The following is a 23,809-nucleotide window of genomic DNA, read 5'->3' as shown; positions in this document are numbered from 1 at the left end:
CATAGAGCCATGATTCAAACCCGGGCTCCCTGGCTCTAAGCCTGGGCTTGATTGCTAGCTTCTGTTGTTTCGCTTCATAGCAACTTTTGTCAAAAATAAGCTGCAGTCATGATTGAAATCTAGTTTTCTCCATGATATTGAAGTTTGTAAAGCTAGCTATGACCCTAATTATGAGCAGGTCAAATGGGTTCCATCACCTTGCTGCCCCAGTTAATTCCTCCCCAGACATAAATTAGCTGCTGATGGCCTTGGGCTAAGGCATGATTTAGCTAGAAGAGATGGATGTTTTGATATTTCTCAAAGGGCAGATCAACCTTCTGACCTGTTCAAAACCTTAGAGACACTTCTCAAGGACACCAGAGAGGTGGTACTGGACAGCCCCCCGGTAAGTGGGACGGGTTTGTCTCCAACCTCCATCCTTGTCCTCTTCTATAAATGAATTTATACCAGAGACCTTGACTGCATTGTGAAAAGCCAAGTTAGTAAAGCAATTAAAGCATACACCTTTATTGAAAAAGCAAAGCAAACAAACCAATACCTGTGTCATGCTCACACGTATTGTGAGCACAGAAGGGCTCTCAACTAATCTCAAGAGCAAGTTGGGTGGAAGTCTGAGGCATTATAGATTGTCCTGTCCATAGGCTTCAAATTCCTTTGCTGGTGCAGATTAATTCTCAAGGCCCCTTTTTACTTTGTTGTGTCCGTCCCAGAATTCATGAGAAGCACCTGGCAACTTTACCTTGCCAAGCCTTGAGACTGCTGGCTTAGGGAGTAAACTGTCCTTCCCTCCCCCCACCTCACCCCCACCCCCCGTTCTTCTTTTTCCCTTCCTTTCTGCATTCTCTCCTTAGGGAGATTTTTTAACCATTTGCACTATGTCCTTGGCTGGGGAAGATAAGGACTTGTTACAAATTGGCTGCAAATAGCACACACTGTTTGGCCTTGTTTTAACTTTCCTGTCTCAGTGTTCCTATTCCTCCTGCCCTGGAATCCTGTAACAAAAGCAATCTGTGGTTTTTCAAAATTCACTGCTCCAACCTAAAACTTTTCCTCCATCCCTAAGAAAGTTCTCATATTTTCAGAAGATCTTTGAAACATTCTGTATGTTACTAGAATGGAAATTAAACATGTAGATACATGAGACACATGAAAGATATATGTGCCAGGACCATAGACATGAACCCATTTTTTCCATCACATCTACACCTAGAATTCTAAGCACACATGATTAGCTTTTTAAAAATCGCTCTCTGGTAACTGAATATTATAAAAATGGTGCAAAAAGAAATAGTTTTACTCCTATAGCCCATCCACAGAAGCAAGGAGCACCTGAGGATGGCATATTAATCAGAAATAAGCTATATAGGCCCCAGTGCGGTTGAAGGAAGCCAGAGAGTTAGTTATCCCCTGGGAATGTGAGTGGTACAAGCATGTCAAACTAGTGGCTTGAGGGTTGCAGTACCAGGCTATCCTTTCACTCCCTCCTAAGACTTCACTAAATCTATTATAAAACAATTTTTAAAGCAGGAACATAAGGACAAGGACGTTAGAAGGAGAGATAACAATAATAAACTATTAGACGCAGAAAAACAGATGGAGAAGATGGCAAATGACCTGGGAAACCTGAGAAAACTCATTCCAAGTCCGTCGAGGGGTCAGGTGGGAGCCCTTGTTATTTACAGTGGAGTTCCCCAGAGGCTCAGGTACCGGCAGCAACAAAAACCTCTGGAAGCAGGTGTAAAGAGGACGCTAAGGTTGGAAGGACTGGCTGACCTCTGTGTGATGAAAAGCTGTGGCTCCAATCTCCTCCCAGCTCCCGCCTGCTGTGTGGTTGTCCTCCTCCACCCACAGAAGGCTGGAGGCTTGTTCTCTGGTGAGAGCAGAGCAGGCAGCGTCTGTTCTCGGGGACACCAGCACAGCGAGGGCAGACCCCTACTCCAGCCAGGCGGTGAGGGGACTGTGTGCACGCTGGGTGCTGAGGACCCAGCTCTTACCCACACTCAGAGCTTTCAAATAGCTCTTTAGTCCCAGTTCTTACAGTGAGCCAAGATGGAGGAAGCCATTGTAGCCTTTCCCTACCACTGAATCACAACCAGAATTCCTGGGGGGAAAATACAAAAAAAAAACAACTACTTGAGAATTCTGAAAACACACACACACCAAACAAACAAACAAACAAACAGGCAAATTGGGAAGTCAACACTTGACAAAAGACAAGGGCAGTGGCTGTCAATTTTCAATTTGTTCTTTTCTCCTTTGCCCGACAGGTGAGCCAAATCAGGACACTGTGCAGCAAGCTCAGCCAGGAAATGCTCTGAGAGAAAACTGCCTTTCTGGCCAAAAGACAGGGAGAGGGGTCCCTTTGAGCTGAGGGGCACAGGGAAATTTCCCTGTCCCATCCCACACACATACTTTTCTCTCACTGCTTTACCCCAAGGGCACTCATGCAGAGCTCTCTGATGATGGAGGAAGCTAAAACTCAGGGAGTCCCATCTTTTTGGCCAGAGGAACCTCACAAAGGGGTCCGCAGGAGCCAAAGAATATGAGGGAAATCTCAGTGAGGAGAAGCCTAAACGCCTTTATCAGGGACTTTTGAAAGGATTAGAGATTATCATGCTCTGGACATTGACAGTTTGCGGCAACCTGCATGGCAAGGTTCAGGATCTGAAAGAAGGGGCTGATGCACAAATGAAAACACTAGACAAAAATATGAATTATTAAGGGATGGGGACCAGGTGGAGTCTCTTTCTTGAAGAGACACCCCAACTTCTGGGCGGTCCACTTTTTACTTGAATACACATTTTTTTTCTTTAGCAATGCATACAGGTAGATCAAAGGTAAAGTTTGGTAAATAGCATAAGAATTATCAGGTTAGGAAAATGCCTTGAACCACTGAGTCCACAGCAGGGCAGTATTATGCTGATTTTCAGCCCTACTGAATATCAAAGTCCATTGGCCTTCCAACAGATCTTTTCTCATTAATATGCTAACTGCTGTTTGCTTTAGTTTTCAGCATTCCCCCCTTTTTGTTTTGTTTTTTTAATAAATATTGAAAGGTGTATGCCACCTGCAGGGCTTGAGTCCTTTTAAGACTTTTCATTCCGCATCTGCAGACTAGAATTAAACATATAAGAACAAGAATGAGACAGACAATAGTGGTTATACTATGAAGTAAATGTAGGGAGATCCAGTAAAAGGGATTAAATTCTTTCATGTCCTTTTTAAATTGCTGCCAGGCATCTAAGGAACTTTTTAAGTTTGCCTGGGATAATTATACAACATGCTGTTGTAATTCTAAAATATCATGTGTTGGGTTACCTTTACTCCAGCACCAAGAGGTGCTTTTTTATTGATTCCCAAGGATGTAGGGAATGGGGGTAACACAAATCTGGAAAAAATTATAATGACACTTTAAGGATATTCATAGCTCTAAGCTATGGATTTTATCACCCACCCATAGAACTGTAGATTTTGGTGCCAATAATTCTATGTCAAATTAGCTGTCAATTCTTTTTTCTATGGACGAGGTCTTAGTTACATTTTCCTTAACTTGTATAAACTGAGAAGTTTGAACAGTTTGTACCATGGATGAAGCAACAATTCCCACAGAAATAAGCAACACTGCTGGAGCAAAGAGTCCTGCAATTAGCATTGCAAAAGAAATATTTTTTGTTGTTTTAAGATTTTTACCAAGTCATGTAACAATTGGTAGGTTTGATGAGATTCTCAAGGCTTGGTTAGGTCAGTAGGAACCCAAGTGAAAGCAGGTTGTTTTAAAATCACTAGGGAGTCTTTTTGGAATGTAGAATTAATACAAAGGGATAGTGTGCAGCCTGTGCATGACACCTCATACAAATGGTTCATTGTATTAAGGCACACATGGATGGGGCCTGAGAGAAGTACAGAAGGGTCAAATATACAAGCAGTGGCAAATACTGTCTTATTGGGAGTTCCCCATAAGATATGAATAGAGTTATTTAAACTATACCATTTTATAAGTGCAAATGCAGCAGCTAATTTCTATTACATGTTTTGTAGGGGCCAATTATCACGTTGTAATTTAGATCCAACAAATCCTCCTCCATGCCATGAGATGGAGTGATTAGATTCAACATATAGATAGGATGGGGCCCCCCTTCCACTTTAGGATGCAATTGTTATTATATGCAGCCCCATAGGGGCTCCAATCCACAAAGGGAAAACTGTTATTAAATTTACTACTGGTGGGGTGGTCACTATAACCGTGTTGCCAATTGATTTCTTCCCCTGTGGGATACCATTCATAAAACTTTTTACATAATGGCATAGCTGGGGGATGACTTAGTAATGTTACATTTTCTATACCTTTCCCAGGAGCAATTAGTGATAGTAGATGTATTTGGGCTTTTGCTTCCCTCTCCTTTGGTGTCCATGCTAACCAGAAACCCTTCTTTAATTCTACACACAAAGGATCAGTAGTTAGATTCAGTGTCATACAAAAGGGAAGTTGGGTGGCAACACCTGTGTAATTATATTTTGCCCAGACACTTCCTTGTCCCACCTGTGGTTCCCCTGAATGACCATGGTGCTTGGTATTATTGGTGACTATACTATACAGTGGATCATCCCAAGTAAGGGGTCTCACCCATAGAGAGTCAGGAACATAAGTCCAATATACTTCCCCATTTGTCCATGGTAGTATTATCGCACAACTGATGGCTGCTAGCATGGCAATGGCAAGGAAAATATTTTCAAGTGTTCTTGGGGTTTTTGTCTCCTTACAAATTTGCTTAGCTTTCTGGACTGTCTTCTTCACCATCCTCCAGGCCATCTCTGGACTGTTTCTCATCTGTCTCATTCTCCTCCCATTTCTTATCTTCAGCGTGTTGCCTGGGGCTAGTGCTTTTTAGGGCTGGAGTAGTTATCTGTCTGCAGCTGAAGATACAGGATGAGGCTCCAGGTGCAAAGTCCTTATTAGTCTGGTCAGTTCCTCTCTTGGATCCATGTTGAAATTTAATATTCCTTGTAGGAATCTACATGAGCTTGGAGGCATTTTCTGGAAATATACAAGCATATCCTCGACTAAATGTTAACAAGGGGTCGGGACCCTTCTATAAACCAACTCAGGATCTTTCCATTTAACCAAAGCATTTTCCCTTGGCTTATTCTGACACCAGTGTAATTCCATAGGTGTCTTGCCATCAGCATTATAAGTGAAAAAATTTTAAGTAATTAAGGCTTGGTGTAGTCTACCTACAGGAGATTTTGCCAACACCACTATTCCCCCTTTTTGTTTTTCAAGTTGATATTTTAGCTGCTGATGTTGGTGTTCTATAATTGACTGTCCTTGGGAATTGTATGGTATTCCCATAATGTGCTGAATTTTCCTTTTTTTTTTGCAAAATTTCTGGAAATGACAGCTTGTGTATATGGGTCCATTATCCATTTTAATAATTTTTGGAATTCCCATGATGGCAAAGCAGCTTAGGCAATGATTAATGACCTGTTTCACCATTTCTCCTGTAGATACAGTCGCCCATAGGATCTTTGAAAAAGTGTCTACAGAGACATGCCATGCTCCAAGGCACATGTGTCAAACACAAGGCCCGCGGGCCAAATCCGTCCCGCCAGGCCTTGCAATGTGGCCTGCACCGCGCTGACATCACTGCACTCCGCTGCGTTTCCATCACAATGACAGTTTATGACTGTTCAGTAAACCATTCGGCCCGAGATTTAGGCTGGATTTTAGATTTTGGCCCCTTCTCTGATTGAGTTCGACACCCCTACTCCAAGGCGTCCAAAAGGAGTATAGTATATTACATCTATTTGCCAGACATGGTCCCTTATTGATCCTTGAGTGTAAATTCCTGTATTAGACTCTTGAGGCAGGTGTAACATATAAGTGAGACATTCCTTGATAATCTGAGTGATTTAGAATTGTTTAGACAACATTTTGGCAGGCTGATGTAAAAATTGATAAGATTCTGAGGATCCAAGATGGCTGCGCCCAGGTGAACAACTAGCCGCAGCCGCACACAACAATTTCAATAAAATACAACTAAAATATAAAACGGACATTGCCCAGAACTACAGGAAGGTTGACTGACTGGAAATTCTACAGCGAGAAGCAAGGAGAAAACCAGAAGGAGGCGCGGAGGAGCTGGAAAAGCCCAAGGTACGGAGACGCGGCACGCGGAGAGGACGGAGCCGGAAAGGAGGGAGCTCGAGTGCCTGGCAGGCGTTCCCTAGCGGAAAGGAGACAAAACTCCGACTGTGCTGGGCCCCCGACTGCTCTGAACCCCAGTTCTAGGCCAGACCCTGGGGACCCAGGCTCAGCCATAGGGAGCCGGGCTGTAAGGCAGAACCCCGGGGAGAGGCAAAAGGAGGTCCCGGAGGAGCGCACACTGCGTGCAGAGAAGGGACGGTCGGCTGTGCCGCGGGATTGCCCTGACGGGAAGGAGACTGGGGCTCCAGACTGCTCTGAACGCCACCTCAAACTCCACTTCCAATTGAACTGAACCCCAATACCGGGCTCATTGTGGGAGAGCATAGACTGTTTGGCAGCAGGTGAAAATCGAGGGCACCTTTCTCTCAGAGGCGCCGGCAGCGAGCTCTGAAGGACCCTAATAGGGCGGGGCTGACGGAAGCCAAAGCTGCAGGCTCCACCCTGAAACCCCGTCCCATCTGTAACTGCGAAATGCGACAACAAAATAGATCACAAACGAAAGAAATGGAGGACAAAAAGCGTCTGGATATAGAGTTCAAATCTACACTTATAAGGTTTTTCAAGAATTTCCTAGAAAAGATGGATAAGGCCTATGAGGATATGAAAAGAGATCAACTAGAATTAATAAGGAGTCAACAAGAAATGATAAGGGATCAACAAGAAATAAAGAATACATTGTCTGAAATAAAAAATATTTTACAGAGTCCTAAAAACAGAAGGGAAGATCGTAAGAATCAAGTCAAAGATTTGGAACATAAAGAGCCAGAAGAGACTCCTCCACAGAAGCTAGAAGGCAAGAGAATCCAGAAAATTGAAGATAATGTAAGAAACCTCTGGGACAACTTCAAGCGAACCAACATCAGAATTATGGGGGTCCCAGAAGATGAGAGAGAGCAAGATATGGAAAACATACTGAAAGAAATAGTGACAGAAAACTTCCCCCACCTGGTGAAAGAATTAGACTTACAAGTCCAGGAAGCGCACAGAACTCCAAACAAAAGGAATCCAAAGAGGACCACACCGAGACACATCATTATTAAAATTCCAAGAGCAAAAGACAAAGAGAGAATATTAAAAGAAGCAAGAGCAAAGAAGGAAGTAACCTATAAAGGAGCATCTATACGATTGTCAGCTGACTTCTCAACAGAAACCATGCAGGCCAGAAGGGAATGGCAAGAAATATTCAAGGTGATGAATAGCAAGAACCTACAGCCAAAAATAATCTACCCAGCAAAGCTATCACTCAGAATTGAAGGCCAGATAAAGAGCTTCACTAATAAAAAAAAAGCTAAAGGAGTTCATCACCGCCAAACCAGAATTATATGAATTGCTGAAGGGGGTTCTTTCAGAAGAGAAAGTAAACAAAGATAAAAATTATGAACAACAAATACGTAACTATCAACAAGTGAATCTAATAACCAAGGAAATTAAAAAAATCTGATGAATATTAACTGTTGAATATAATAGAATCAGAGGTATGGAAGGGGAGTGAACTGACGATTCTTGGGGGAAAGGGGAGAGGGGGGCGTGGGAAGAGACTGAACATAAACTGTGCACCTATGGATGAGGACAATGGGGAGAGGGGAAAGGGCAGAGGGTGGGGTGGGAACCTGGTGGAGGAGAGCATTGGTGGGGGGGAAAAAAGGAACATTTGTAATAATATGAACAATAAAAACTTATTAAAAAAAAAAAAAAAGATTCTGGGGCCTGTTTTAATAAGGCAACTAATTGATCAGCATATGCATTTTCTTTTGTTAAAGGACCAGGCAGGGGGTATGAGCCTTGACATGAGTAATATAAAAGGGATATTGTCTTTGCCATACAATTCGCTGTTTAAATGGTATAATTAGACTTTGGTCACTGAGCCATTTTAATCGAGCAGTCTCAATTCTATTTACCAGGCCAGCAGCATAGGCAGAACCAGAAATAATATTAAGAGGCTCTTGGAAATCCTGATAGCTTCTAATTCAATTATTTGCACAGAAGTGTGACTAGTGTGGATGACTTGGTCTGAGTCCATTGTATGACAAGCAGCTTTACCATTAGATGAATCATCAGTAGAAACAGTTTATGCTCCAGGAATAGGTTCCTGCCTACTGTTTTTTGGTATAATAATAGGGGGTAATATAAAGATTATAGTAATTTGTTTTTTAGTAAGTGGCAACTAAGTTCCCCTGAATATCCACAATTTAAATTAGTTTGAAATAACATTTTTAACTGCTTTCCAGTAAGGGGAAGATATATGCATTAGGGTTCTTCTCCTCTAAGCTGCCTGCAGCACTTTCTGAGTTGAGATATTAATCGAGCCATGAGTCCTATATATGTAACCACAGTTTTAGAGGATTGATGCCCTAGGTGGATCCAGTCAATACTAGTTGGAGAGTTCCTATTTTGGAAAATAACTCCAATGGGACTTTTTGCAGTAGGATTAATCTGTCCTAATAAAGGTAATGCAGGCTGTGCACATGCTTCTTGGGCTGAGGAAATTGCCTGCTCAATTCTTAGTAACTCCTTCCTAGCTTCGTCTGTTAATGTTTGGGGTGAGGAAAGATTAGAGTCATCCCTAAGAATATTGAATAAATTTGTCATTTCTCTCATAGAGATTTTTAGATAAGGTCTTAACCAATTAATGCCCCCTAATAATTTTTGAAAGTCATTTAAGGTCTTAAGGCAATATTTTCACATTTCTACTTTTGAGGCCTAATACATTGGTTTTCAATTATGGTTCCTAGATATTTGAAGGATGTTTCTCTCTGTACCTTTTCTGGAGCAATCCTTAAGCCCCATTTAGAGAGTTCCTTTTCTAATTGGAAAAACATTGCTAAAGTCTGCTCCTCCTGTGGGCTTGCTAAGAGCAAGTCATCCATGTAATGGATAATATAATATTGGGAATATTTGTCCGTTAAAGGTTGAATAGCTTGAGCTAAATATTTTTAACACAAGGTGGGGCTATTGGCCATTCCTTGAGATAAAACTTTCCATTGATATCTTTTCATAGGCTCTATATTATTAATAGATGACACTGAAAAGGCAAATCTTTATCTTGAGGTGCCAAGGGAATTGTGAAAAAAGAATTCTTGAGATCTTCTACAATAAGAGACCAATGTGAGGTATTTGAGAAGACACTGGGAGTCCAGGTTGTAAAAGCTCCCATAGTTTGCACAGCAGCATCAATTGCTCTTAGATTATATAATAATCACCACTTTCCTGACACCTTCTTAGGTATTGTCAATATAGGAGTACTCCAACAATTATTGGTAGGCTCTATGTGGCCAGCCTCTACTTGTTCCTTATTAATTCATGAATATGACCTAATTTTTCCTTGGTTAATGGCTACTGATCCACCCATATAGGTCTATCATCTTTCCATTGTATAGGATCAGCATGGGGGCAAAAAGACTGAGCAATGACCACTCCTAAAAAGGTTGATATTCTAATCCTAGTCTTCCTGGGTTTCTTTTGGCTTGAATGGATTCTTTAATTCCCTGATTTTTTTTTTTTCTAAGCCTTGACCAGATTGATATCCAATCTATATATATAAAAGGCTAAGTGACCATCACATACGAAACAACTGAAAGAACAACTGAACAGGCTGTGTGGGGTGGCAGTGCGGGGTGACCAAATGACTGAGCAGCAGGCTGTGTAGGGCAACTAGGCCCACGACCAGACTGGCAGGGTGGGGCAGTTGGGGGTGATCACACTGGCATGGGGTAGTTGGGGATGACCAGGCCAAAAGGGGGGTTAGTGAGGGGCAACCAAACAACTGAGCAGCAGACTGCATGGGGTGACCAGACCCACAGGGGGCAGTGAGGGGTGATCAGGCCCTGGAGAGGTGGGGGGCAGTGAGGGGTGACCATACGACTGTGGGGTGGAGACAGAGGGAGGAAAGAGTGGGATGTCAGCAGATAATAACTAAAACTGAAAAAAGCAAGTAGTCACTCAAAACATACTATATTTAGAGTCACAGAATCACTAAATAATTGGCTAACATATATTAAATTTTTATATTAAACTGACTCTGGGAGAGGACAAACGGAGGTTGTGGGATGATGGGACACTGTTGATTTTAATAGCAAACCTTATAAAGCTAAACCTTGTAAAGGTAAACCGTGGGGATGCATAACTTTGACCAACACAAACAAAAATGAAGGCAGCAGTACTTCAACATGGCCACAAAGTCAGGTGATCTGTCCTCAGCACTCAGGGTCCTCTGGAAGGACTACCTTATCATACTCAAACTCACAGAATGACAATGTGTTAATATATGATGTAAAATGAAACTTTCAGTTTGACCAAACACTTGTTCACCAGGCCAAGAATGATGCCTGGCATATAATAGGCATTCAATTACCGTATTTTTTGGACCATAAGACACTCTGGACCATAAAACGCACCAGTTTTTAGAGAAGGGAAATGAAGAAAAAAAGATTCTGAAACAAATAGTGTCCTAAAATATTTTATGTGCGTTAAAACCCAACATCACAGTCATAAACACATGTAATCAACCCTGTAAAGTAAACAGCAGCATTTAGAACCATTTTAGAGCCGGGCAAGCACACAGAGACCACACAGAGCCGGGCAAGTAAAAAAACTTTTTTTTTAAAGTATATGTGTAGGCTATATTTGGACCATAAGACACAGGGACTTTTTCCCCCCACTTCTGGGGGGGAAAAAGTGCGTCTTATGGTCCGAAAAATACGGTAATATTTGCCTGATACTTGTTTTATTGATTAGCACATTCTCTTTTTGGGAAAAATCTATAGAAAAAAAAAACAACTCCACAATTATTGTCAGAAAGTTGCTTGGTGAGCACAGAGCAAGGTCAAGGAGTCAGTTGGACAGTCTTGGTCATGGCCATGCTGTCGGATGTATCCATTTCAGCTAAGGGAATGAACTGCTCTTCAGACAATTCACTCCTCTATTGATGGGTTAGGGCACCTCATGGACCAGCCTTGATGGCACTGGCTTGTCACCTCTTTGATTCTCTCTTTCTTTGTTTCCATTGCTGATCACCCCCCTTTTTCTATTCACTCTCTTACTATCCTCCAAAGGGCTACAGGTGCGCCTGGGAACATTTCCTTTCTTTTAGGTCTGGTTAGTTTTGATAGATGTAAAAATAGACGGCAGTATATACAGTACTTGTTAAATGTCTTTGTCAATTAAAGATGCAAACTGAAGTATTAATGAGTGAAATAACATGTTATATGAAGTCTGCTTAAAACACTTAAAAAAAAAAAAAAGCAGAAGGCAGGAATTGAATAGACAAAATAAGGTTGGCAAAATGTTGATAATTTTTGAAGTGGGCTGCTAGGTGCATAGAACATCTATTATAGTGCCCTTTCTATTGTTGTGTATATTAGAAATTTCACTTAAAAATAATAAGTATAAAATTAAATTAAAAATATCCTCTTTAAAATGTTTTTAAATGGCCGAAACCGGTTTGGCTCAATGGATAGTGTGTCGGCTTGGGGACTGAAAGATCCCGGGTTTGATTCTGGTCAAGGGCATGTACCTTGGTTGCAGGCATATCCCCAGTAGGGGGTGTGCAAGAGGCAACTAATCAATGACTCTCTCTCATCGATGTTTCTAACTCTCTATCTCTCTCCCTTTCTCTCTATACAAAATCAATAAAATATATTTTTTAAATGTTTTTAAATGATTAAAAGTAGAATTCCTCTTTTAACATTGTTACTCCTGTTGTCATTGTATTTTATAGAAATACTAGAGGCCTGGTGCATAGATTTGTGCACACTGAAAGGAAATGAATTAGAATAAATATTTTAATATCGCTATTCGCTCTTTCTCTATACTAACCATGTCAACCAAATTCACGATCGACAATGACAGATCAAAATACATGCATACGATTGGCGCCAGTGAGAGCTTTATATATATATATATATATATATATATATATATATATATATATAGAGAGAGAGAGAGAGAGAGAGAGAGAGAGAGAGAGAGAGAGAGACTAGAGGCTTGGTGCACAAAATTCGTGCATTGGGGGGGTCCCTAAGCCCAGCCTGCATCCTCTCATTATCCAGGACCTCTAATCCCACAGGCCTAAACTGGCAGTCAGACATCCCTCTCACAATCCAGGACCGCAGCTCCTAACCACTTGCCTGCCTGCCTGCCTGATCACTCCTAACCACTTCTCCCTCAGCCCCCGCCACCATGGCTTCATCCGGAAGGACATCAGAATGATGTCTGAAATGACATCTGGAAGGTTGTTTAGCTGTCTAATCTAATTAGCATATTACACATTTATTATTATAGATAAACTTGCTTGATTAGACCTGCTTTCTGATTTAGCTAAATTTTTTCCAGCCCAGTGAAGCACCCCACTTCTCTTTCAAGTAATTGTTAGCAACACAGCAGTAAATATCAATATGAAGCAGATTATTATCGTAGATCACACAGGGAGAATAAAGGGTAAAATATTTAACTGCAGCAGTGTTTGACTATATTGTGTGCAGTGAGAAAACCTGAAGTCATTTTCAAGGTCCACCATTTCTTACTTCTTTTCAATCAGGCCAAGTTTCTAAGCTTTCTAAATCTCTATTTTCTAGCTAATGAAAATAAAATAGGATTTCACTGAGTATCCTAGGTACCTTCTCCAGAACTTCTTTGGGGATCAAATGAGATGAGGCACACAAGAAAATGCTTCACATATATTTGGTTAAAGTACAAAATGTTTCCACCTGGCTATAAAGCAAGTCATGTTCCTGGGCTGAAGAAACTGCTAGGTGGCTAGTCGCTAGGGAGAGGAAGCTGGGCATTGCTATGTGATGTCATTACCCGAAGCCCACAGCGACTGTTTCCAGGCTGGGCTGGGCTGGGCTGTGGGCTGCATTTTGCACCATGGGGTCTCAGCTGCATCGGCTGCGATTTGGTGGGGTGTTGCCTCAGGGCCTATGTCCCACTTGGGGGAAGACGAGTGTTGCTTTATGGGTGCCAGGTCCACCGCATCGTTTCTCTGTAAATGGCCAGTTGTGTGTCATGGCAGCTCCTGCACTGAGCATCTGTCCCCTGGTAGTCAGTGCACATCATAGAGACCAGTCAGACAATTGGACACTTAGCATGTTAGCCTTTTATATATATATATATATATCAGATATTCTGTTTATAAAAGAAAACTGAACCTGTGGTTGATGTTCAAAATGATGGAAAAATATTTTTGCATCTCAAAGAAATCTAAAGGAAAAATGGTGTTTCTGAATGACATTATAATTAAAAATACAGTAGTCCTTCCTTACCCATGGTTTCACTTTCCACAGTTTCATTTACCCATAGTCAACTGTGGTCTGAAAATATCAAATGGAAAATTTCAGAAATAAACAATTTATAAGTTTTAAATTATGCTCTGTTTAGAGTAGCTTGATGAGATCTCCCACCATCCCATCCATCCCTCCCAATACATGAATCACCCCTTTGTCCGGCATCTCCACGCTGTGTACGCTTCCTGTCACGTAGTAATTATCTCAGTTATCAGATCAACTATTGTGGTATCACAGTGTTTGTGTTCAAGTAACCCTTATTTTACTTATAATAGCTCCAAAGCTCAAGAGTGGTGATGCTAGGTAGCAATTCAGACACACCAAAGAGAAGCCATGAAGTGCTTCCTTTACATAAAAAATGTAAGTATGTTTAGGAAAAACATGGTGTATGTAGGGTTCAGTATGGTCTGCAGTTTTAGCATTCCCTGAGGGTGTTGGAATGTATTCCCCTGGGTAAGGGGGCAGGGCAACCACTGTATAGGAAAAACAGAATCCCTAGTAAAATGTTACTATCTGACCCACTTCAGTGAACACATCACACTTCCTTGAATAAGATAATACCCAGTTGACGAATGAATCTTGACAAAATGCTTTCTCCCTTCTGTTTTCCAGAGGCCGTTTCTCCATTGTGAAGAAGTGCATCCACAAAGCTACCCGCAAAGATGTTGCTGTGAAATTTGTCAGCAAAAAAATGAAGAAGAAGGAGCAGGCTGCCCATGAGGCCGCCCTACTCCAGCATCTGCAGCACCCACAGTACATCACTCTCCACGACACCTATGAGTCTCCCACGTCCTACATCCTGATTTTGGAACTGTAAGTACAGGTGTCATCTCTTCAAGGCGGTCCCCAGCGGTTTGGGTTACTTACTGGCAGTTATCTTTAATACAGCGTCTTAGTTGACAAAGTGTCCTGTGTCACATGCACTCTGTCCTCCAGTTTATAAAAATGTTATCCCATTTTTTAGATTAGAAAATTTTATTTACTTGTTTGCTTATTTGTTTGTTTGTTTGTTTGTTTGTTTCAGTTCTGACTAACTAAACTCAGGGCTCTGGATAAAATATGCCTGTATGACCACTTCCATCTCTCTAACAGGGGGTAGGAAAGATCTTACAGATTTGTATGTGTGTTATTCCTTTGTTTCTTTACAAACATATTTCCTTTGCCGCTTCCCCCTACTTTCAGGATGGATGACGGCCGGCTCCTAGACTATCTTATGAATCATGACGAGCTGATGGAAGAAAAGGTAGCCTTCTACATCCGAGACATCATGGAAGCGCTGCAGTACCTTCACAACTGCAGGGTGGCCCATTTGGACATCAAGGTAATGAGAAACAGTCACCCTTGCAGGGAGGTGACCAAGTCCAACCTGCCAGTTGTGATCCTTGAGGGATGTCAATTCTAATTCGTGTTTATTTACTTAGATTAGAACCCTTTTGAATATTAAACAGAAACGAGGTGGTCACACAAAAGTGTTTTCGTGAGTTCACCATGGCATTTGGGGTGAGAGAAGGTAGGCAAGCTTTAATCACTACTTCTAACTGTATAGAAGGAAGCCAATAAATGTCAGCCTTTCCAGGGTGCTTAAAAAGCCCCTGTTCTCCAAAATGAATAAATTACTCTTCACTTGATTCGCTGCAAAAGGAAGGGGTAGTATGAAAACATGATTTTCCAAGTCCAAGGACTTCTTGGAAGTACCTCCCAACCCCAGTTAAGCTTAGTTTGAAGCCTCCCATATGCTTTGCAGAGGAAATGTCCCCTACACTACAGGCTTTACCAAAATCTAGCAGAACTGTGCTGGAACTAATGGAGTCCCGCTAATAGTCACACAGAGAGCTGAACTTGCCTTCTCTTTTCCCCTGTCTCCGTGCAACTCACTCCTCAGCCTGAAAACCTGCTCATTGACCTGCGGATCCCAGTGCCTCGAGTGAAGCTCATCGACCTGGAGGATGCTGTCCAGATCTCAGGTCACTTCCACATCCACCACCTGCTGGGCAACCCCGAGTTTGCCGCCCCGGAGGTGATCCAGGGCATCCCCGTGTCCCTGGGCACCGACATCTGGAGCATCGGGGTCCTGACGTACGTCATGCTGAGCGGGGTCTCCCCATTCCTGGACGAGAGCAAAGAAGAGACGTGCATCAACGTGTGCCGGGTGGACTTCAGCTTCCCGCACGAGTACTTCTGCGGCGTGAGCAATGCCGCCAGGGACTTCATCAACGTGATCCTGCAGGAGGACTTCCGGCGGCGACCCACGGCGGCCACCTGCCTGCAGCACCCGTGGCTGCAGCCCCACAACGGCAGCTACTCCAAGGTCCCGCTGGACACGTCCCGCCTGGCCTGCTTCATCGAGCGCCGCAGGCACCAGAACGACGTGCGGCCCGTCCCCAACGTCAAGAGCTACATCGTCAACAGGGCCAACCGAGGGACGTAGCCAAGTCACGTCCCCCACGCCCCGGAGGTTCCACATGGAAGCGCAGTGTGAACCAAAGCAAGACTGAATGTGCTGTAAATAATCCTGTTCCTCATTTTCACTCCATGCCTGTTCTCTGGATTGAGAGAGGGTCCCTCATCAGTGGTGATTCAGGGTCTGAGCAGCAGGAAAATCACCCCACATCCAGGGCTTTCCAGAAGGCCATTCATTTAGAAGAGACAAAGGAGGAAATCACAGGGAGGATAACAAAGAGGGGCAGGGAGGACGAGACTATGAGCTGTTGCAGAATATTCATTGTGCATTCCAAAGAGAGTGGGTCGTGAGGCAAAACTTCAGCTCACCGTAGTGAGTGAAAAGGGTTTCTGCCTTGGCTGAAATTTCAAGCAGAAAGTTCTGTGTAACAGAGATGTCATGTATGCCGACCAGTGCAGTTTAGATTCCTTAGATATACAATAGTTTCTTCATAGAGTCCATCGACACATACAGGGAACTATATCCCGTTCCAAATTCAGAGTTTTATACTATAGAGATATATGAAGTCATCACAAGTAACTTGGAGTGCTCCAGTTAGGACAGTGATTTCTTTACCGAAGCATTAACATTGTTTTGACTAAGCACAATTAGATGACGACTTTTTTAGAGCATTTTATACATCTTGTATAGAAATCTTTTACCAGAACCTGTGCGTTCAGAGAAAGCAGTGACCCCTTTGCCATCTGTGGGTGCGAACACCTCCTCTCAGTCACAGGCACTTGACTCACGTAGGTTCTGTATAGGAAATGCGACTCCCCAATTCACTGGCAGCTCAGAGTCCATCTGGTGGGAAAGCCTGCCGGAAAATCAGTCAGAGTTGTGGGCTATTTTTACGTCTACACTTGGTTTGGGATTGATAGCGAATGTAACAGGTTCATACAAAAGGGCAAATAGAAACCTTTCCTACAGTTTCTCTGAACTCTGTACCACTTTCTGCTGACCTCTACAACTGTAGAATGCTGGCCTACTTGACTTCCTACCCCTGGTGGAAGCCAAGGAGTGCTCACCAAAAGGAAGCAGCCATATATAGGCCTGGCAAAGGCCTGGTCCCAAGTCCTTTTTGAAGCCATGGACTAAAACCCGAAACATCACCCTAATAGAGCATTGCGTTTTAACTGGGATTGCAATACCTACCACCACTCAGCCGCCAGTATTTCCTGAGACTAAAAGGACTAATTGCACTTTGAGGCCGATGCTACTTTCTGGTGTATATTCTCCGCATCAGATGACTATTAACTGCCCTGTGTTCTGCTAGTGGGAAAACAATTAAACCTGGGCATTTCATGTTTTGTTTCCTTCTATTTTTTGTTTTTGTTTTTGTGTTTGTACATGATCCACTCTTTGTTTTCTAGAACATATTTTGAAACTGGTGGTTATGGAAACAATACTTTAAATATTTAAGTCACATATCTGTCCAAGTCACGTTTAATGCCATTGCGTCTGTCCTAGAGTAGGATTGAGAACACTGAAATCATGCAGCTCAGAAGTACAAGCGGGGAACTGACGAAGCATAAATAGAATTACAAATCTATCTAAGTGAAAAAGAAGGGTGGACATAAGCCTCAACTTTCATATACAAAAACACTGATCTGCCCAGTGGAAAGGTAGAATTAAAAATACTCCTCATTCCTTTCTCCTGATTTCAAAGTCAACTTCCTCATCTACCCTCCACTTCATCCCATCCAAGATTATAAATTAATAAATGAGTAGAACGTATAAGCAATAAGACTAGATAGCACTACGTGTTTTCAGGATTAACCAAATATGTGGAAACTGACTCTGACTGTGTTTGTTTCCTAGTTTTTGAATGGCCTGGGCCGTCAAGGGTCCCTTCCTCAGAGTGCTCCCTTGATGAACCCGCCATAGTCTTCATTTAGAAACGAATGTATATACAAATGCTATAGGACATGATATTTTAAAATGTAAAACAATTTACCGAAAACTCTTTCCGTAGACCTGTCTGTATTATGAGACATAGCATAAAAGAAGAAAGCCTGGTTCCTGCGCTCATTACGAGGTAGAGTGCAGGCACTGGGGATTCCAAATATCCATACAGTATGGCCTGGCAAGTTCTGTTCCATCCACCATGGATGGTGATGAAAGGACCCCTGCTGAGTCGTTCTGTGTGTGGATGACCAAGCAGGAGACAGGCTGAATTTCTGCTTCAGAAGGGCAGGGCCCAGGACCATGGTGCACGGGCTGCACAGAAGAGCATCAGTGGAATCGGGCTGTAGGGAGGGCGGTTGACAGGATGTTAGAGCCAAAGCTTTTGCATCAGCTTTTACAGCAGGGTGGGGAGGACTCAGACATGAAATTGCATGGAGTTCCCCCTCCCCAAGGACACTTGGGGAAGGGAGGGGGCGGAAGGGAGAGGACACAGGCATGAGAAGGAGTATGATTTTGTTAACTGGAGCCAAAGTACAATCATTAGAGTAGAATCCATTTAATAGCAGCCCCAGGAGAAAGAGGGTCTAGTTTCCCTAGTTTGGCAACTGAAGGAAACTAACAGGGACGCTCCGTGTCTGCAAAGTTTCTGGTTCCTCGCAGCCATAGCACTTTAAAAAAAAAAAGTATTTTCTAGACATCCCAACTAAGGTATTCTTCCAACATCCCTATGAAATTGGGGAAGGGAGGGGGCGGAAGGGAGAGGACAACAGGCATGAGAAGTAGTATTCTTGATCCTGGATCAAGAATTCTCCAAAGCAAGTTGGAAGTAACAAGGAGTCCCAGAACAGGACTGGGAAATGGACCTTAGGTGAGAGACGAGGGGCCAGGGATCACCTTCTTGTACCTGTTTTGGGAGGTGAATTTAGTTAGTCCTTTGGAGAACAGAAGAGTGGAAAGGAGAGAAAATAGTCCATTTCTCTAATTAGTCCACTTCTCTAAGACAGTGGCTATTGAAATCAAAACTTAAGGAGGAATTAGTGAAAGTGAACTTCTAGTTGAGCTGGGGAAAATATAAATGTTGGTTAAAGGCACAGGCTTCTTGCTTGGCTTATATTCATTGCATAGGGTTGGGTTTGTTTGTTTTTTTTGTTTATTTTGTTTTGTCAAGGTGGGATGGAGAAAAAAGGGAAAGAGCAGGGACAACTCAGAATAATTTTTAAAAGGCATAATGATTTACTGCATCTTTTACAGTTGTTTCAAATTAAAAAGATTTATATCCACTTACAGCCAAATGTGGGAACATTTTTTTTTTTTTAAGTGTGGTGTTGGCAGTGTCCTTCAGGTCTCTCACAGCCATATCACTGTAGGGGGAGAGGAGGAGGCAGGGGAAAAGCTGGTTTCACTGCTTTGTGACTCACAAAGCCTTTATAATGGTAGTGCCTTTCAGAGGGGAGGAAGGGAGATAAAGAAGTTCATTGTATTTAGAGTGACTGATATTGCAGCATTTTTTTCTTCATTTTATAATACCTTTTAAATGAAAACATCTGAATATAGGGTGAGCCTAGGAATTCTTGAGTTTCAACCTCAGCTTTTCCTGATTCATCCTTTCTTATAGAAAGTCTGTTTTTATTTGGCCCAAAAATGTCCCCATGGTTAGAAAGTTAGGGGGAAAGAGGGTAGATGTTAATTTCATAGGGATGTTGGAAGAATACCTTAGTTGGGATGTCTAGAAAATACTTTTTTTTTTTTTAAGTGCTACACACTGCCAGTGCTAAGAATTTTATTGATAGGAACTTTGAACATTCCAATTTTTCAATATTCATGTCTTTAGATACCGTTTGCAAACTCATGAGGTTAAATTTCATCAATTGATTTTAATTGGAAGTACTAAGTGCTCTTTGTCTATATGTTATTTGGTCTTGGCCTATAGTTTTGATCATTTAAAAGCTGGTCTACAGAAAAAGGTTAGAAAGAGCTGATTGAAGTCTCATGTCAATCAGCTGTTTTCTTCAGCATTTCTTATGGCAGACACAACGAGGAAGATGCCCTCCAAAGCAATGGCCTCTCTCTCTTCTCAGAGAGCTTTGCACTCTGAAAAAACTGGCAGAGAAGACCCCAAACAGCCACTTTCCTCACTAGGAGGGCAGAAGTGAGAATAAAATATTGTCTGATCTTACAATTCACTCCTCAGAGTCTCACTGTCATCTGCTACAGAAGCCAGTCAAATGCACAGGTGTAGAAATGAATAAAACTGTTGAAAAACTGAAAATCTTAAATCATCTTCTCCTCCTCCTCCTCCTCCTCCTCCTCCTCCTCCTCCTCCTTCTTCTTCTTCTTCTTCTTCTTCTTCTTCTTCTTCTTCTTCTTCTTTTCTTCTTTTCAGATAATTAGTTTTCCAGAAGTATATTTTCTTTCTCACAGTCTTTGTGATTTGGTGCCCATAAGTTAGTCATCACTTTTTTCTTATGTGAAAGAGCATGGAAATTTAGATCTGTGAGAATATAAGGGAGCAAATATATTATAAATCAGATGGAGATTATTTTGTATATTAACGAAAACTTTGCCCCATGAATTTGATAGAGGACGGAATATGTCACACATAAGGGGTCTTCACAGGGCAAATGTGCAAATACCACCCCTTGCTCAGTTTGGGGGAATGTTGACCTATTTCTTGCTCTCTCATGTAGCATCCCTGTGGAGTCCAGGCTAGGCAAACCCAGTATGTGAGCTTTCAGTGGATTCATTTGTATCATGGTTTTTCTTAACTATTTAAAATCTCGGGATCATTTGAGTAAAATGGGGCAAGGTTAAGAAAGATAAGGTTTTCACATACTCCACTAAGGGAAGCTACTATGTTTGTATTCATTTTCTAAAAACTCTAAGGCTCCGGTTGTTTCATTAACTTTAGAGGATTAAAAGGCACTGAATTTTGTTCACAGACTACACATTTATAAAATATTCATGTGAGAAACCTATACAGAAATAGAACACAGAGGTATCAGAGGCCTTATTTTCTTCAACACTTTTTAAAAATATATTTTTATTGATTTCAGAGAGGAAAGGAAAGGGAGAGAGCGAGAGCGGGAGAGTGAGAGAGAGAGAAATAGAAACATCAATGATGAGAGAAAATCATTGATGGGCTGCCTCCTGCACACCCCTCACTGGGGACGGAGCCTGAAACCTAGGCATGTGCCCTTGACTTGAATCAAACCCTGGACCTCCAGTCCACAGGCCAACACTCTATCAATTAAGCCAAATCAATCAGGACCGTCACTTTTAATATATGTAGAAGTTAAAAAGCAATTACTCTCAGGCAAATTTTCATCTTTAAGAGATACTTGTGGGAAAGCCTGCAATAATACAGGCTATTGCATTTCCCTGTCAGCCTGTTTGCTGGGAGATTCTAAACTGTAGTCAGATTTAATTTCTATCCAAATGTTCAAGATTAACTGTTTATTCACATAACTTATTTTGGATAGTGATAATGGCTGAGAAAATGGAGGGTGATGGAAAAACATGCAAATAAAATTATTGGAGTCCCAACTCTGGAGGCTTAATTTAAGCAATCTAACTGCTAGCCCAAGAATGGCTAGAATAAGAGTTCCATCATGCCTGACTTCTATCAAGAAAGGAACCCATATCCAGGAATACTATGGAGATTGCTACCATGATCTCAAGGACTGTGGTTATGAATTTGAAGTTAACAAACATACATATTCTCTCACTAACTTAAGCCATATCTGTCATCTCTATGTTTGATTTTTTTTTTTTTTCTTATCCTGGTGCTTTTATCTCTGTTTCTGCCAAACTTCAGCCTACTCTATGGGGAAGGTGAGTAAAACTGTAGTTAAGACAAACGTGAAGACTGTGAAAAAACTAAACATCCTCTTCAGAGTGAGATCCTAGTCAGAGAACAGTAATGTTCAAAGTGCAAACTGTTAGAAAATATAGATATATGTACATCTGTACATGTATATAGTGTATAGTATATATGTATATGTTATTGCTCATATGCAGAAATCTATCCATTTGAAGACAGCCCAGGTGGGTCAGTTTTTCTATTGGAAAACAACTGAGGACCATTCAAAATCATTAGGGCTGGTGGGTAGAGTTAGATTCTACTCAATTAGGAATTATTCGCAGTGTTGAATTCTACAAAACCAAATCAACAAAGCCTGAAGCATCATAGGGCCATTGTTTAGGATAGTATGCTTATTTAGAGTCAGAAGTACCTTTATATTTGAATTATTAACAGTTGGTTAACTGCACTGGTACCTCTTGGTTTTGAGTGACTCCCGCCCCACCAAGTCTTTTGAGAATTTGGGGTAGCTTCTCTGGCTATTCAGATAAAGGGCCTTCTCCATAAGTGGACAGGTTTCCCCATAAGGACCATTACACATATACATATAAGTTCATACTTTCATCAGGCTTGTTAATAATTGGTTTAAAAATCACTCCACAGTATTGATAAATAGCTCTATATTTTCAAGGTGCAGAAGAATTCCACAGCCTTAATTATTTCAGTGTCTTGCTGGTCTGCCTTAAGTGTATCTTCTGGGTTTTAGTTGTCTTATTATTTTTTTTTAATTTTCTGCAGTTATTCATTTTGTATGCACACAACGTCGTTTTGTAAATGTAAGTTGTAAATATTTTATTTGTAAGTCAAATTCACTCGTGTAATGTTGTAAAGTGATGACCTGCTGTCTTGTCATTACTATAGTAAATGTTATAAGTTATGGATTGAAACTTCAAAATGTACATCTCACAAGTTATCATGCCTATAAATATACTATACTAAAGATGATTATTTCTGGTGGCCTTTTTGTTTTCTAATTAAAACCTTTGTTCAAAAAAGTAATTTTCTTTCCCCAAATATATGAAAGCCTCTGACAAGGTAAAAATATTACAACACTTTTGTCCAGGATTTTGGAAAGAAAGTAACAATTTTGTAGCCTAGAGAAGTATTCTAGGCATTTTTAAATTTTTATATATATTTAAATATATTTTTGTTGATTTCAGAGAGTAAGGGAGAGGGAGAGAAATAGAAACATCAATGAGAGAATCACTGATCAGCTGCCTTCTGCATGGCCCCTACTGGGGATGGAGCCCACATGTGCCCTTGACCTGAATCAAACCTGGAACCTTTCAGTCTGCAGGCCAACTCTCTATCCACTGAGCCAAACTGGTCATTTTTTTATTTTTAAAAATGCTGAATAAGCCTCAGGTGTGAATTGCTAACTGCATTCTAGTAGTGTTTCATGTTGCAACTTTGACAGGCTGTTTGGGTGGATCTCACAAGTTTATGAATCATACATAGTATGAATTCGAGGAATCTGGATTAGCCTATATAAATATGATCAGGCTTTGAAAGACTGCGTGTGCCACCCAAGTGTCAATTAGCTAGAGTGTTCAAATTGATTGGCTTATTTTGCCAATAAAAACAAAAGGTTTTCCAGTGGTCAGCAAACTGCGATTAGTAAGCCACAAGCGGCTCCTTGGCCTCTTGAGTGTGGCTCTTCCACAAAATACCAAGTGCGGGCTTGCAAGTTCAGTGTGATTGAAACTTCGTCACAGAACTTGGTTTTCAGCTCTCAAAAGAAATTTCAATCGTTGAACTGTTGATATTTGGCTATGTTGACTAATGAGTTTGCTGACCACTGGCTTAGTGTATAGAGTGTCGGCCTGTGGACTCAAGTGTCCCGGATTCAGTTCCAGTTCAGGGTATATGCCTAGGTTGCAGGTTTGGTCCCCAGTAGGGAGAGGTGCAGGATGCAGCCAAGCAATGATTATCTCTCTCTTCCTTTCCTTTCCTCTCTGAAATCAATAAAAATATATTTTTAAATGTTTTAATATTTGGCTTCTATTTCACCAAGATTTACCATTTATTTAAAATGAGAAACAACCGTCAGTGCACAGGCTCTTCATACTGGTTGGTCAGCACAATTTCTTCAGAGGAAACCTAGATATACATAAATA

The 23,809-nt window shown here is 41.5% G+C and overlaps 1 protein-coding gene across 14 annotated transcripts in view; it reads left to right on the top strand.

Annotated features, from left to right (window-relative positions):
- KALRN (kalirin RhoGEF kinase) overlaps positions 1 to 17,522 on the top strand; it is a 640,493-nt gene extending 622,971 nt beyond the window's left edge. For 13 of the 14 annotated variants that reach the window (XM_036447859.2, XM_036447857.2, XM_036447855.2 and 10 more), the window contains 3 exons: positions 14,098 to 14,298; positions 14,668 to 14,806; positions 15,368 to 17,522. In XM_036447859.2, coding sequence (XP_036303752.1) covers positions 14,098 to 14,298; positions 14,668 to 14,806; positions 15,368 to 15,913 — 886 coding nt within the window. In that variant the 3' untranslated portion in view covers positions 15,914 to 17,522. The remainder of the gene's footprint in view (positions 1 to 14,097; positions 14,299 to 14,667; positions 14,807 to 15,367) is intronic. The other variant, XM_036447881.2, reaches the window with a different exon arrangement.
- Positions 17,523 to 23,809: the final 6,287 nt, after the last annotated feature.

This window comes from Pipistrellus kuhlii, unplaced genomic scaffold (assembly GCF_014108245.1).
Source record: "Pipistrellus kuhlii isolate mPipKuh1 unplaced genomic scaffold, mPipKuh1.p scaffold_m20_p_2, whole genome shotgun sequence".
Classification (NCBI taxonomy): domain Eukaryota; kingdom Metazoa; phylum Chordata; class Mammalia; order Chiroptera; family Vespertilionidae; genus Pipistrellus; species Pipistrellus kuhlii.
Note: the sequence above shows the minus strand (reverse complement) of the source record. Positions and strands in the feature narration are given on the sequence as shown.